General features: G+C 49.3%; 1 protein-coding gene across 2 annotated transcripts in view; it reads left to right on the forward strand.

The window, feature by feature from the left end:
• The first annotated feature begins 2186 nt into the window (after window positions 1–2186).
• The window catches only part of Mfhas1 (malignant fibrous histiocytoma amplified sequence 1), a 93259-nt gene continuing 81109 nt past the window's right edge, over window positions 2187–14336 (forward strand). For both annotated transcript variants that reach the window (XR_003711484.1, XM_028768207.1), the window contains exon 1: window positions 2187–5774. Coding sequence is in view for 1 of the 2 variants with exons in the window: in XM_028768207.1 (XP_028624040.1) it covers window positions 2789–5774 (2986 nt within the window). In the remaining variant the exon portion in view is untranslated. The remainder of the gene's footprint in view (window positions 5775–14336) is intronic.

The raw sequence follows: 14336 nt of genomic DNA on the forward strand, positions 1-14336 counted from the left end.
AGTAACAGGCCTGCATGATCACACATAGCTTCAGGGGTTCTTGAACAGGCTTCTCCCAAGCTTCCTTAGAATGAACTTTGCTCCCAGAAGTCACCTTGCCTCACATGCTGGAGGCTCTGGGTTCAAACTGCATTTAAAAAAATCACTCTAGCCATAGGGATCTTGCAGGACTTTGCAAGTAGAGGATAGCTCCTTGCAAGCAAACTCACTCACCTCCTTTGTAGCAGGGTTGATAAGGGGCATGCCTAAAAGCTGACAGGCCCCAGACCCCACTCAGCTCTCTTAAGCAGATAAACAAAATGATCGATTATCTAATGACAAATGGAGAAGAGTTTTCCGAAGACATTTACAATGGGAGGATAGTGATTTTCCAATGGCTCCAGAGGGCAATAGTTTATCAAGCGCTCTTAAGATGCATCGAAGCCACTTTAGGACTGAAGGGGAGCTATTTAAGATGCAGAGAGAGCAGAGCTCCTGCCTGTGTCTCCTCCTCAGGCTGAGCTTCAGGTTATTCCACTTATTAGAAGCAGAATCAGAGCTTACACTCATGAATGTTGTGGGGGAAGACATGCTCAAACACACCATCCCACCTGTGGATGCAGCAAAGTCCCTCTGTTTACTGGCAAACTATAAATTGCTTAGTATCTTTGGGCCCCTTCCTACCTCTGTAGAAAAAAAAAATTAGTCTCTGTGACTCAGAATACATCACACACACACACACACACACACACACACACACACAGTGTCTCTAAGAGAATACTGAAATTCTTGAGTGTTAAATTCCTCAGGAAGTCTTTCAGAGTGAATACAGATATAAATTACAGGTTTTATCTGAGGTGTCCCAGACTAACCCTGGGCACATTTTTTAATCACAGGATGAATGTCCAGGGCTTGGTAATCATCACTGGGGTGGATTTTCTGTCAGTTTCTCTCTTTGAAGAGACAAATACACTGAACATGGATACATACGTGAAATTCTCAAAAAGAAAAACAAAAAAACCCAAGGGATTTAAAAAGGGCAATCAAATAGTTTTCAGCCTCAGGGATTTGAATTCAGTTGGTTAGTTGCTTAACATACCCTAGTTTTACTCCACATATATAGACATTTGAAGACCATGTTCACCTTTCAACTCTGCCTACCCCCCCCCCCATTTCCCTCTTAACTGTTTTCCTCCTCTCTCTCTCACTCCTTTTCTTGCTTGCTCGCCAGCAAATTGAATGTAATTTGTGTTGTCCTTATTTGCATGGTGTGGGGCCAACTGCTGGAGCTTTGGTATCAGTGGCCACACCCTCAATGAAAGTGACTGTCCTTGTCAGTCAGTCTTCGCCTGTCAGTGTTCCTCCTGTGTAAGGTGATTAAGCGACTTCAAAACTGTGGTAGGAGGTGATCTCTGTAGTTCTGAGTTCAAAGTTTCAAGGCTTTGATAAACTGAGAGATTACTTACGTATAGATATGATCTCAAACCAACTTCCTCTCAATGGAAACAAACCCATGCTGAACCCTGCACGGCGAAAATTTGTCTGATACTCCGGTCATTTCTTTGAATCCACAGAGTACAAGGAATGTCGGATTCAAGATGTACCATGTTGCAGGCGGCCGTGATGCTAAAGGATAGCCGGGATAAGACATCTTGTATCGCCTCCAACCCCCAACCACCCACAGCAGGTCAGAGAGGTGCTGACTCAAATTAGGGGAGCTGAAAACTAGCTTCGGTTGACCCAGTACAAATAGTCCCCAATAACTACTTATCAAATGGATTAAAAGGTTGTCTACTTTCCCTCATCTGCCTATTCTTTAACCACCCTCTTGTTCTAAGCTCCGTTGACACCTGGGTTCCTAAATTCTGCTGGCTCCACAGTGGTGTGGATGTAGGGAGCTTAGAAAGGATGAGCAAGGAAGCTACATCCCATGCTTAGGGATGAGTAAGAAATCCTTAGAGACCAGGGTCAACAAAGACCCTGATGCTGGGAACCCAACCCGGAGACCCTCGGAGTCCTATACCAGCCTTGAGGACCGCATCTTGTGCGCCCGGGACAGGGCGAGGTCCACGTCGCCCGCCCCACCGCGGCTGGAACCCCCAAACCCCCGAAGCCTGCGCTCCTTCGCAACTCCCGCCCCCGGGGCGGTGCCGGGAACAAGCGGCGCCTCCGCCGGTCACGTGGGCGCCGCTCCACCGGGCGGCGCTGTAGCTTCCCGATCGCGCTCTCCCAGCGCCGGGGACGCGGCGCTCGCGCTCCCGCCCGAGCCGCGGGGAAACGGAGACAAGGAGACGCCGCCACCTCCGGCGCCCCGGCCCTGCGCCCGCAGCATGCCCGCCGCGGAGCCGAGCGCCGCCCTCCTCCTGCAGCTCGCGGAGGCGACGCCGCCGGCCTCCGGGCCGCCGCTGCGAGGGTAGCGGGGCCGGAGTCGGCTACCGAGGCTCGGCGAGGCGGGCGGAGCTGGAGGAGGAGCAGGCATCCTCCGCGGCGCGGCGGGCGGCGGCCCTGCTGCCCGGCGCGCCCATGGCCCGGGAGCACGGAGAATGCGAGCCGCGTTGCGCGGCCGCAGCCCAGCTCCGAGCCGCTTGCCCGGAGCCCCCCAAAGCTGCCTGCGTCGCTGCCGCCCCCCAGCTGCGGACTGCCGGTCACTGGCTGCGCTAGGACCCACGGCCGCCGGCCGCGCAGGGGTGGTGGCCCGGGAGCAGCGGGAGCTAGAGGGCCCGGGAGCTGGGTGCCGGCCGGAGTCCAGCGCGGCATGCAGCTGCGGGCTCCGGTACCGGCGTGACGGTTGTCGGCGCGGGGCCCCGCCATGGCTGGCAAGGACAGTGGCAACCTGAAGACGGTGAGGCTGTGGCGGGACGCCGCCCTGCGCGCCAGGAAACTGCGGAGCAACCTGCGCCAGCTCACGCTCAGCTGCCCGGGGGCTGGAGGCGATCCACTGGAGTCCCCCGACGCCCCCCAGCTGGTGCTGCCGGCCAACATCGGGGACATTGAGGTGCTGAACCTGGGGAACAACGGCCTCGAGGATGTGCCTGAAGGTCTGGGGTCAGCTCTGGGCAGCCTTCGCGTCTTGGTCTTGCGCAGGAACCGCTTTACCCGGCTGCCCCCTGCGGTGGCGGAGCTAGGCCACCACCTTACCGAACTGGACGTAAGCCACAACCGGCTGACCATCCTGGGAGCCGAGGTGGTGAGCGCCCTAAGGGAGCTGCGCAAGCTCAACCTGAGCCACAACCAGCTGCCAGCCCTGCCTGCCCAGCTGGGTGCCCTCGCCCACTTGGAGGAACTGGATGTCAGCTTCAACCGGCTAGCGCATCTGCCAGATTCCTTCTCCTGCCTCAACCACCTGCGTACCCTCGACGTGGACCACAACCAGCTCACCGCCTTTCCCCAGCAGCTACTGCAGCTGCCTGCCCTGGAAGAGCTGGACGTATCCAGCAACCGGCTGCGAGGCCTACCTGAGGATATCAGTGCCCTGCGTGCCCTCAAGATTCTCTGGCTTAGCGGGGCCGAGCTTGGCACTCTGCCCAGTGGCTTCTGTGAGCTGGCCAGTTTGGAGAGCCTCATGTTAGACAACAACGGGCTACAGGCTCTGCCCGATGAGTTCAGCCGTCTGCAAAGGCTCAAAATGCTCAACCTCTCTTCCAACCTCTTCGAGGAGTTCCCTGCTGCGCTGCTGCCCCTGGCTGGTCTGGAGGAGCTCTACCTTAGTCGCAATCAGCTCACCTCAGTGCCCTCTCTTATCGCCGGGCTGGGCCGGCTTCTCACCTTGTGGCTGGATAATAACCGCATCCGATACCTGCCAGACTCCATTGTGGAGCTGACTGGCCTGGAGGAGCTGGTGCTTCAGGGCAACCAGATCGCTGTTCTGCCTGACAACTTCGGCCAGCTCTCCCGGGTAGGCTTGTGGAAAATCAAGGACAACCCACTGATTCAGCCCCCTTACGAAGTCTGCATGAAGGGGATCCCTTACATCGCAGCCTACCAGAAGGAATTGGCTCACTCTCAGCCCGCGGTGCAGCCCCGTCTCAAGTTGCTCCTGATGGGCCACAAGGCTGCAGGAAAGACCCTCCTTCGACACTGTCTCACCGAGGACAAAGTGGAGGGAGGGCAAGGAGGAGGGGACAAGGAGAAGAGCTACCTACCCTTCCCTCCCCTTGGGAGTAAGGGCATCGAGGTGACCAGCTGGACTGCAGATGCTTCCCGGGGCTTGCGGTTCATCGTGTATGACTTAGCCGGCGACGAAAGCTATGAGGTGATACAGCCCTTCTTCCTCTCCCCAGGAGCCCTGTATGTACTCGTGGTCAACTTGGCCACCTATGAACCTCGCTGCTTTCCTACTACCGTGGGTTCCTTCTTGCATCGGGTGGGGGCCCGTGTGCCTCATGCTGTCGTGTGTATTGTGGGCACACATGCGGACCTGTGTGGGGAGCGGGAGCTTGAGGAGAAGTGTCTGGACATTCACCGACAGATTGCCCTGCAGGAGAAGCACGATGCAGAGGGCCTAAGCCATCTAGCTAAGGTGGTTGATGAGGCCCTGGCTCGGGACTTCGAGCTACGCTCTGCCAGTCCCCATGCAGCCTACTATGGTGTTTCAGACAAGAACCTTCGGAGGCGCAAGGCCCATTTTCAATACCTGCTTAACCACCGGCTGCAGATCCTCTCGCCCGTGTTGCCTGTTAGCTGCAGGGACCCCCTCCAATTGCAACGCCTTCGAGATAAGCTGCTCTCTGTAGCTGAGCACCGAGAAATCTTTCCCAACTTACACAGAGTCCTGCCTCGATCCTGGCAGGTCCTGGAGGAACTGCACTTCCAGCCACCTCAGGCACAACGACTGTGGCTAAGCTGGTGGGACTCTGCCCGCCTGGGCCTGCAGGCAGGTCTGACTGAGGACCGGCTCCAGAGTGCCCTTTCCTACCTGCATGAGAGCGGCAAACTGCTCTATTTTGAGGATAGCCCGGCCCTCAAGGAGCATGTCTTCCACAACCTCACCCGCCTCATCGACATTCTCAATGTCTTTTTCCAGAGAGATGCTTCTTTGCTGCTGCATAAACTGCTTCTAGGGACCAATGGAGAGGGGGAGGGGGAAGGGGAAATTTTCCCCACTATAGCAGTGCCCTCCCCGGGTCAGGACCCACTCCGGGCCACCCAGCTTCATCACTACGTGGAAGGCTTTCTGCTGCATGGGCTTCTGCCAGCCCACATCATTCGGTTGCTGCTGAAGCCCCATGTCCAGGCCCAGCAGGATTTGCAGCTCCTGCTGGAGTTGTTGGAGAAGATGGGACTCTGTTACTGCCTCAATAAAGCCAAAGGCAAGCCTTTGAATGGCTCCACAGCCTGGTACAAGTTCCCGTGTTACGTGCAGAATGAGGTACCCCACGCAGAGGCCTGGATCAATGGCACCAACCTAGCCGGGCAGTCTTTTGTGGCTGAACAGTTGCAGATTGAATATAGTTTTCCCTTTACCTTTCCACCTGGATTGTTTGCACGTTACAGTGTCCAGATCAACAGCCACGTGGTGCACAGGTCGGATGGGAAATTTCAGATCTTTGCATATAGAGGGAAAGTTCCCGTGGTGGTGAGTTACAGACCTGCCAAGGGGGTCCTGCAGCCAGACACCCTGTCTATTGCCAGCCATGCATCATTACCAAATATATGGACCGCATGGCAAGCCATCACCCCTCTGGTAGAGGAACTGAATGTCCTACTTCAGGAATGGCCTGGACTGCACTACACTGTGCACATCCTCTGTCCTAAGTGCCTTAAGAGAGGGTCGCCAAATCCACACGCTTTCCCAGGTAGGCGGGAGAGGGTGTTTGGGATTCTCTGATGGTTTGTCTTAAACTTGTTTGGGAGACTTTTGTTTCTCGTGGGCACGACTGTTTTCTGTAGTCTTGTAGACTTTCCAGGAAAGCCTTTCAGGGTAAATCAAGGGCGATCAGCCAGGTGAAATACTGCCATGAGCATCATTGTCTTCTAATAGAGAGACTCAGACTGCCAGATTTAAACATTTCCAACTCTCTCTTATTATTCCATGCAAGCCAGCCACATTTGCAGAAGGCAATCAATCTCAGGTGATTGCACTCAGGCTGATGTGAGTGTGACATTAGACCTGTCTGAGCCTCCGTTCTCACAGGCGTTAGACGCACGTCGATCAGAGGGAGGAGCCTGAGTCTGTGTTGGTGGTCATATTCTTTTGTTTAAAGTCCTTGTGTAACCAGCAAGTCAGAGTTAGGACTGGCTTTTCCCAAGAAATCCGAAGAATGTTCTGTAATTGGGGTGAGTGATGGTTGAGTAGTCTGTAACGCATGCCTGTCTCTTGAGAGTGCAGACTTGACCAGCTACAGAGAGAGAGAGAGAGAGAGAGAGAGAGAGAGAGAGAGAGAGAGAGAGAGAGACTCACTTCTCTGAAGGGAGTTTCCTCTGACATTTCCTGGCAATTTTGCGCTCTGTAGACATTGTAAGATAGCTTCTTGGTAAATGGGGCTTTCCAAAGGTGGTTTTTAAGTGAGGAAAGGGAAAGCAAGAAAAGAAAACCCAAGAGCCTCCTAGAGTGTGGTTCCCAATAGTTTTCTTTTCTTTTTTTCCTTTTGTAAACAGTTATGGGTAAGTGAGAGAATTTGAGGACTGAGTTGTTTGAGCTTTAAAACAGGCAAGCAAGCAAGCAAGCAAGCAAGCAAACAACCTCCTCCCCTTCATTTTAAAAGCAGTTTTAAAGGTTCAGCAACACCAAAGAACAGAAAGTCTGGGCTTTCCACTTGCCCCCTGCTTTCTGTAAGCATATCCTCCCACCCTCATTCATCATTCTCTGCACAGGACCAGTCAACTTGCTCTATCCCTCTACCCTCAGGAGGGAATCCTCGCCTAGCTTACATTAGCGATCCCTCTGGCTGTTTATTCTTGTGGATTTGGGCAATTGCGTAATGAATGACAGGTGTCCATCATTGTAGTGTTATCTAGGGTAGTTTCACCTCTCTCAAAAACAAAGTCCTTTGTGCTCCTTTATCTGTCTCTTCCTACCAGTCCTGGGAACTCCTGGTCTTTTTACTGTTCCGTCTGGGAGATTTCCCACCCCCTCACCCCCACTCCCTGATTAATTACTCTCAAGCCTTTAACTAGGAACTGTTTCCTCGTGGCTTAAGGTTCTTTAACAGCTGATTTGTGTGCAGTCCCCTGGTGGACAGTATCACAAGCATCCTTAGCACAAATCCTGTAACAATAGGGCCACCGAGCCTTCTCACCTTGGTCCCCCATTGCCCAGGGTAGGTTGAGAGGCGATGAATGGGAAGAGTGAATGCCACACTGATCTGTCTTGGCCAAGTGGCAACTTGTAACAGTACCGGAAGGAACCGGATACCAATGTTTCCGAAGGCAACGTCTTTCTGTTGCTCTAGATCTAGGCTTAATTCTTCAGCTTGAAAAAAGCCACCATATTGGATTACCAGCCAGTGGAGCCAACCATTCTGTGTGTTTATCCGATATCTTGTCAACCGGCCCTGACTCTGGATGCCACTGGATTTCATTCACGGAAGGCAAACACCTTCCTTACTGTGTTACTAAGTTGTACAAAGGGATGGGGAGCCCTGTATTCACAGGGCTCTCAATTGAGAGTTTGCTGAAACCAGTGCTTGCTTAAAGCAGAGATAGAGTGTGAATTAAACCAATGCCATGCACGCCGTAGGGAAGGACATAGGTTATTGAATGAGGACCAATCGGGGCTGAGGAATTCTGCTGATAGGACAATGAAGCTGGTATGATTTCTACCCTTACCGCCTCTCTTAAGTTTTCATTTCTGTTGCATATGGAGCTTGGAGGGAGATGGCTAGACAATAAGAGTGCCTGGCTTGTTTCTCCATTTGCCCTTTTCCATTGCTGCCCCTGGCTGGCAATCCAGGTTCTAAGGAAGGCATTACTTTTCCAAGTTGAGAAAGGAAAAGAGAAGAATTGTAAGAACACATATCTATATTGAGAATCATGCCAGCAGTTTTTTTTTTTTATAACATACATGGAATGTTTCTATCTTATTTATGTCAGAAATGTTATTTAAGAACAAAATTTTTGGCTTAATAGTTTTACCCCTAAAGTAGCAGAGAGATCAGAAATATTGGGAAGGCTGACAATATTGTGGCTTTCTTTACACTATGACAACAAATACAACAAAAAGAACAGGATTTTTTTTCCTCATATTTTTTCTGTGATTCCCACCCTTTATTAGTAACTGTCATAATTCTGAAAGATCTGCTAAGAACTACAAGCAATAAAATCTAGAATGTCACTCAGGAGAAATGATAGCATTTGATGTTCATTTATAAGAGGACATCCCTTTAGGTGATTGAAACATGTTTCAGTTTGTCAGAAGCTTTGGTCTCTGTGTAGCTTTGTGTCTTTCTATGGAGTCATTCGCTTTTTAGGGACAGAAAGTTGGAGACTTCCTTTTACAGTTAAAGTGTCAAGTTCTCTTGTAAACTCACAGTTTTATATAAAATGGTTTAAAAACTGATTTTTAAGGTTTTTTGTTTTGTTTTTGTTTTCCCTTGGGACATTAAGTATCATTTCCCATGTTGCTTGGTACCATTCAACAGAAGCATTCATCCCATTAAAACCTTTTAGAATGTTCTTATATGGAAAACCCATTCTGACCTCGCCCAATTGCATTTCTGGCAAGAGCTACTTAGCTGGCTGAATGATACAGAGCTGGAATTCTCTTGCTTTAACTTTGGAGATCCTTAGCCAGCAACCATGGGTTTAAAGTTTCTTGTGGACAAGATCCAATCACACTGTCAATGAGATTACAGATTTTATTTAAGATTTACTTATTATAGATTTTATACAAGGCAATTGGACTGATATATGAGAGTGTGTTAAGTAAAGAGTTATTTATTTATTTTATCTGCGTAGATGTTTAGTCTACATGTCTGTCTGTCTGTACAGAAGAAGATGTAGGATGCACAGGAAATGGAGTTACAGATAGTTGTTAGCAGCCATGTGGGTGCCAGGAATTGAACCCTGGTACTCCAGAAGAGGAACCAGTGCTCTTAACTGCTGGGCCATTTCACCAGCCCTCCAGAGTTCTTCCAGAAACTGAAGACAGGTCTGCAAGATGCTTAAATGTTGCTGTAGCTCAGCAGATAAAGGACTTGTCCTGCAATCCTAGAGACCTGAGTTCCTCCCCCAGCACCCGTGTAAAGGTAGAAGGTCAAACGGTCCTCCACACATGTATCGACTTGTGTATGCACACACAAACACAATCATTTTTCAGGCTATCACTGAATATCTAGTGTTTTCTCTAGGTGTCGATTCCCGCCTGTATCCACCACCCTCTTCCATTCCTCCCCTATAATTGGTCCTGTGCTTTCATTCCCAGAGTGCACTGTTCTTCCGATGGGCTGCTTACTCATGATTTTCTTCTCTTCTGCCAGTATCATTTAAGCCAGAATGATCAGCCTCCTGAGGTTGGCTGACCTGACAGACTAAGTGGCTACCACATTGGACCGCAGCAAGATTGCTGTACATTGATAACATTTCAGCAATCAAATGCCGACTTTTGTGGTTTTGAGTTGGAAGAATATGTCTTAGTCTAAGTGACTTTGAATATAAATTTTCACTCATATTCAAATATTTACCCTCCAACTTATGAGTGGTAATTTTAAACAAGGAGAAAGTAATCCAGTAAGCTTAACGATCTGGTTTTCTTTAATTTTGGCCACGTTCATTCACACAGAGCCTTTTCATATCTCACAAGTACCCTTTGCTCCTTCATTTTTTCTTTTTCTTTTTCACCTAGTGTGTACCTGTCTAACTGTGTGTACCTGTCTTACTTTGTATTCCTGTCTGACAGTGTGCACCTGTCTAACTGTATGCACTGGTCTGAATGTGTTTGCTTGTCTTACAATGTGTGCTCATAAGACAATGTGTGTCCGACTGATAGTGTGTGTCCATATGGTGGTGTATGCCTGTCTGATAGTGTGTACCCATCTAACTGTGTTTGTCTGGCTGTGTGTACCTGTCCAACCGTGTGTGCATACCTGATTGTTGTACGTACCCATCTGTGTGCCAGTCTGACTGTGTGCTGGTCTGACTGACTGTGCTCGTCTGAGTGTGTTTGAGTGTCTGATGGTGCATATCTGTCTGGTGCTTAGCATATTTCTCTGGTTCCAGGAGTGGTTGCGTATATTCTAATACTTTCTTGATTAGACTGTTCATTTGCTTCCTCTAAGCAGAGACCTGCCTGAGGCTTTGTGGTCCCTGGAAGCCTCTCAGGTACTCCCTGTTTGATGCTTTGTAAAAAGAATCTCTTTGTTGTGCTGTCAAGTTCCCAGGTAGTACCAGATGCTGACCCTGCCTTGGCATGCTTCTCCCACTCAGATGTCCTAGCTCTCTGGCTGGGCCCGGACCACAGCGCTTGCCCTTGAATGGGCCCTTCATTTTGACTACTGGAGCGAAGAAACAAAGTTCTTGCCTTATTCTATCTTAAATTTGACAATTACTGGAATCTGAGCATGACCTAGTTGCTTGGATTGAATTAGTCATTGTTTTTGAACTCCACAAAGCTTATTCAATATCTTTTTAGCTTCGCTGTATTAATATTGATGCCCCTGGGTTTTTATTTTTATAAACAGGCCTCATTAAACTCCACAGGACTTTGCTCTGCATAAGAATAAAAAAGAAACTTTAATAATGTAGTAGGAAACAGAAATGCCATGCAGGATACAGTTCGAAGACTGGGGAGGCCTACAAAGTGCTCAAATTAGTTTAAGACATAGGAGTCTCTGCTTCAGTTCTAGGGCGTACTCCCAAGGTAATCCCAGAAAATGACTTTTTGTTCATGACCCACAGTTTATGTGATGGTCAGCCTCCTGTTTCCCCTGCTCCCCCTGCTCCCCCTGCTCCCCCTGCTCCCCCTGCTCCCTGGTGAGCCTGGCTCTTCCTCGTTTACTTCATCTCACACCTGACACATGGACGGGTGCCCTCATCGATGTTTGGGGAGGGCTAGGCAAGGATCTAGAATAATAATGCTTTCCCCATGGCTGAGAGGAAGTGCTAGCTTTTGCCCATTGCACAGGAAGGGTCTGTGAGAAGGGCCAGTTCTGGAGTGGAGGTTTCTGGTGGTTTCCCCCAATTTGGTCCTTAATTCTCATCTCCCCATTGGGAACACCTTGATGAAAAACGTGGTAGCCATCAATAGTGGGCTACTATTTGAGTTGTTGAAAACAGTGGCAAGTGCTGGCCAAGCCTTTCCCCTCTCTTGTCACATGCGGCTCCCATGCCAGTCTCTGTGGAAGTACATGAGAAGATCTATTTGGGGCAGGCTCAGCCAGCCAGGCCTAAGGTCTCACAGACTCAGACTTTCTGACATGAAACCAATTGCTGGGAGTTGGGGGGGGGCATCATTTTGTCTTTCTCTGGGGGTTGGTGGCTTTTCCCTCAGAGGAAGTGAAAGCACACTGGTACACATTCTCTAGTGTTGCTCTGGCTTTAATGAAAACCAGCCTTTTCCTCAGAAGGACTGATAGGCATCTCAGACACCCACAGAATGCATGTGACCAACTCATGAAACTTAAGAGACTCCCTCCACCACACCCCTACTTTGAGGAATGGTACAGTGTCTCAGGGACTCTTCTTTTGCTTTCTGATGTTTCATGGCAGCCGGCTGAGTAGCACCGGAAATGGGTGAGCAGGTGGGAGAGACTCCACAGCCATCATTTCTGAGAGGTCAAAGACTTTGTGTTATCTCTTGATTCCTTGCAAGTGGGTTTTGGGTTGGTTTTGGTGTTCACTATCTGCAAGTGTATATGTCAAGGTTTGCCATGCAATTTTAGGTTTTTGTTTATGTTCTTCCCCTTTGTGTACAAACTCTAAATCTCACAGAAATAAATGGAGACAGGACAGAGGATCAGGATACCACGCTGAGTATGTAGGAGCTGGCTGCCTAAAGCCTTGTGCTACCTGACCTTATGGTTAGTTCCCTAGGGCACCGGTGACTCTTCCTCCCAACGCAGAGCTCTCTTAGCTCTTCCTCCCCTGATTGGCTCATACCTTCTCCTTAACTTTGACTTCCATAGGGAGGCAAGATTCAGTGATGGAGGAGCATGAAGCCATGATTGGAGGAAGTGGAAGGGGTACAGGAAGACAGACTCTTTATCCTCTTCCCGGCAATGTTGCTTCCCCAAATTCCACCTTGGGCTCAGCCTGTTGATTGGAGATCAAGGGAAGACCCTGGTGGAGTGGCTGGCTGTGGTATAGACAAGCCCATGTGTATTGCATACTTGGCAGCCGCATTGATAACAATTCCCAGATATCCTTGCCAGCAGGCTGACTTATTTGTAGAGAATGAGAAGGAAAATTTTGGAGTTATTTTTATTTTTGGCAGTGAGTGCTCAAAAACATTTATTTCTTCAGGATAAGGTCCTAGCTGGAAACACCAAGGCTTGGTTGGTTCTTTGTTTTGTTTTGATTTTGTTTGTTTTTTAAAAGAAGAAATGAGGGAGGAACCCCTGAGCAATAGTCTAACAGGACACCCAGGAAAGGTAGAGAACACACCCAGCGAGGACTGCAGTGGGGTGTGATGGACAGGGTGGTCAGAGGGGCCAGGCAGCTCTGTTGGATGCCAGATGCCTAGAGGCTTTCCCTGCTTGCTTCTGGAAAGTTCCTGCTGCTCCAAACCTTCGCCTTGGGCACCCAGGCTAACCCCACTTCCTCTCACAGTCTGTGCCGAGGCACTTGCTAGCCAAGCATGGTTTGGGGTGGGGTGGCTTCATGAGTCAAGTGCTTGGTGTGGCTGCCCTTGTTGCTCTTTGCTTCATGTGTCCCCTCCTCCCTTCCTTCCTCCTCTTCCCCCCTCTCTCCCTTCTTTCCTCCATCCCTTTCTTCCCTTTCCCCCTCCTCCATTCCCTTTTGTCCCTCTCCCTCCTCCCTTCCTTTCTCTTCCTCTAGTCACCTCCTCCTCTTCCCCCTCTATTTCCCCATCCCTTTCTTCTTTTTCCCCCCTCCTCTATCTCCTTCTTTTCCTCTTCCTCCCCCTTCATCCCTTTCTCGTCACCCTCCTCCTCTTCTTCCGCCTCCTCCTCTCAAGGTGAAATTTATCAAATGCAAGATCAATCATTTTAAAGTGAACAGTTCATTGGTATTTCTTACCTTCAGAGAGCTATGCAAGTGTGACCTTCGAGCCAAGTGCTTGTGTGGGCAAGGAGCACCAAGGCAGGGCTGGATCTCCTCCCACAGGAACACTGAGGCAGGGCTGAGCCTCCTCGCTGGGATGGATTGCTCCAGAATTCCTCCACCTGGCTCCAGGTGCCAACTTTCTTTACAGGGCATGGCTTAAGAGTAAGGGTTTGGGTGCTTCTTTATTGACTGGACATCTCTCTCAGAGCCATATTGGGATCCTCATGTTAGGGTTAGTGAGTATGGCAGGCAGAGTTTAATCTGGTGGTGGTGGTGGTGTGTGTGTGTGTGTGTGTGTGTCTGTGTGTGAGTATGTATGTCAGTGTGTATGTGTTTGTGTCTATTGTATATATGAGTGAGTGTGTGTGTGTGTTTGTGTCTCTGTGTGTGTGTATGTGTATGAGTGTGTGTGTGTTTGTCTGTGTGTATTTGTCTCTGTGTGTATGTGTGTGTGTGTGTTTGTGTCTGTGTGTGTATGTCAGTGTATATGTTTGTTAGTGTGTATGTGTGTGTGTATGTGTATGTGAGTGTGTGTATGTTTGTCTCTATGTGTATGTATGTGTGTCTGTGTATATATGTGTATGTGTGTGTATATGTGAGTGTGTGTGTGTGTGTGTGCACTCACCCACATGTGACCCACATAGGCTGACAAAGATCATATGGGAGATAACAAGGCTGTGGAACTACTATTTTCAGCATAGAACTTTTATGATTTTTTTTTCTTTTTTTGTACATTTTGAGTGATATACCCAAAGTGCTTGGTCCTTAGGCCACAGATAGATAAGCTGGCAAGGACTGGGAATATTTCAATACTACGATATTGCCACACAAGACAAGTTACCAGCTTGAGTCTGTCACCAGTCAGTTTAGAATACCTGCTGTACACAGACATCTGAGCTGGACTGGGAATTTTAGGAGAATAAAATAAAAAGCACTATGTTGGCCGCGGGAGTGGGATCTTAACGTGATGATTGGTCCTTCATTTATGGAATCTGCCCATTTAGAGAGAAAATTATTGTGTGTTTGTGAGATGTCTGGCTTCTCATTTTTCTAGGGGGAAAAGTCTGCTCATTTAGAGAGACACTGACTTCTTGTTTGAATTTACTTGAGGAGGAGGAGTAGGTAGAAAGCAATGCCCACATCCCTCTCCCCAGTTGACTTGGAGTCTGAATCGTTTGTTGCAGTTAATCACAGGTAGA

The sequence above is a fragment of the Grammomys surdaster genome, unplaced genomic scaffold (assembly GCF_004785775.1).
Source record: "Grammomys surdaster isolate TR1022 unplaced genomic scaffold, NIH_TR_1.0 185, whole genome shotgun sequence".
In the NCBI taxonomy this organism is placed as follows: domain Eukaryota; kingdom Metazoa; phylum Chordata; class Mammalia; order Rodentia; family Muridae; genus Grammomys; species Grammomys surdaster.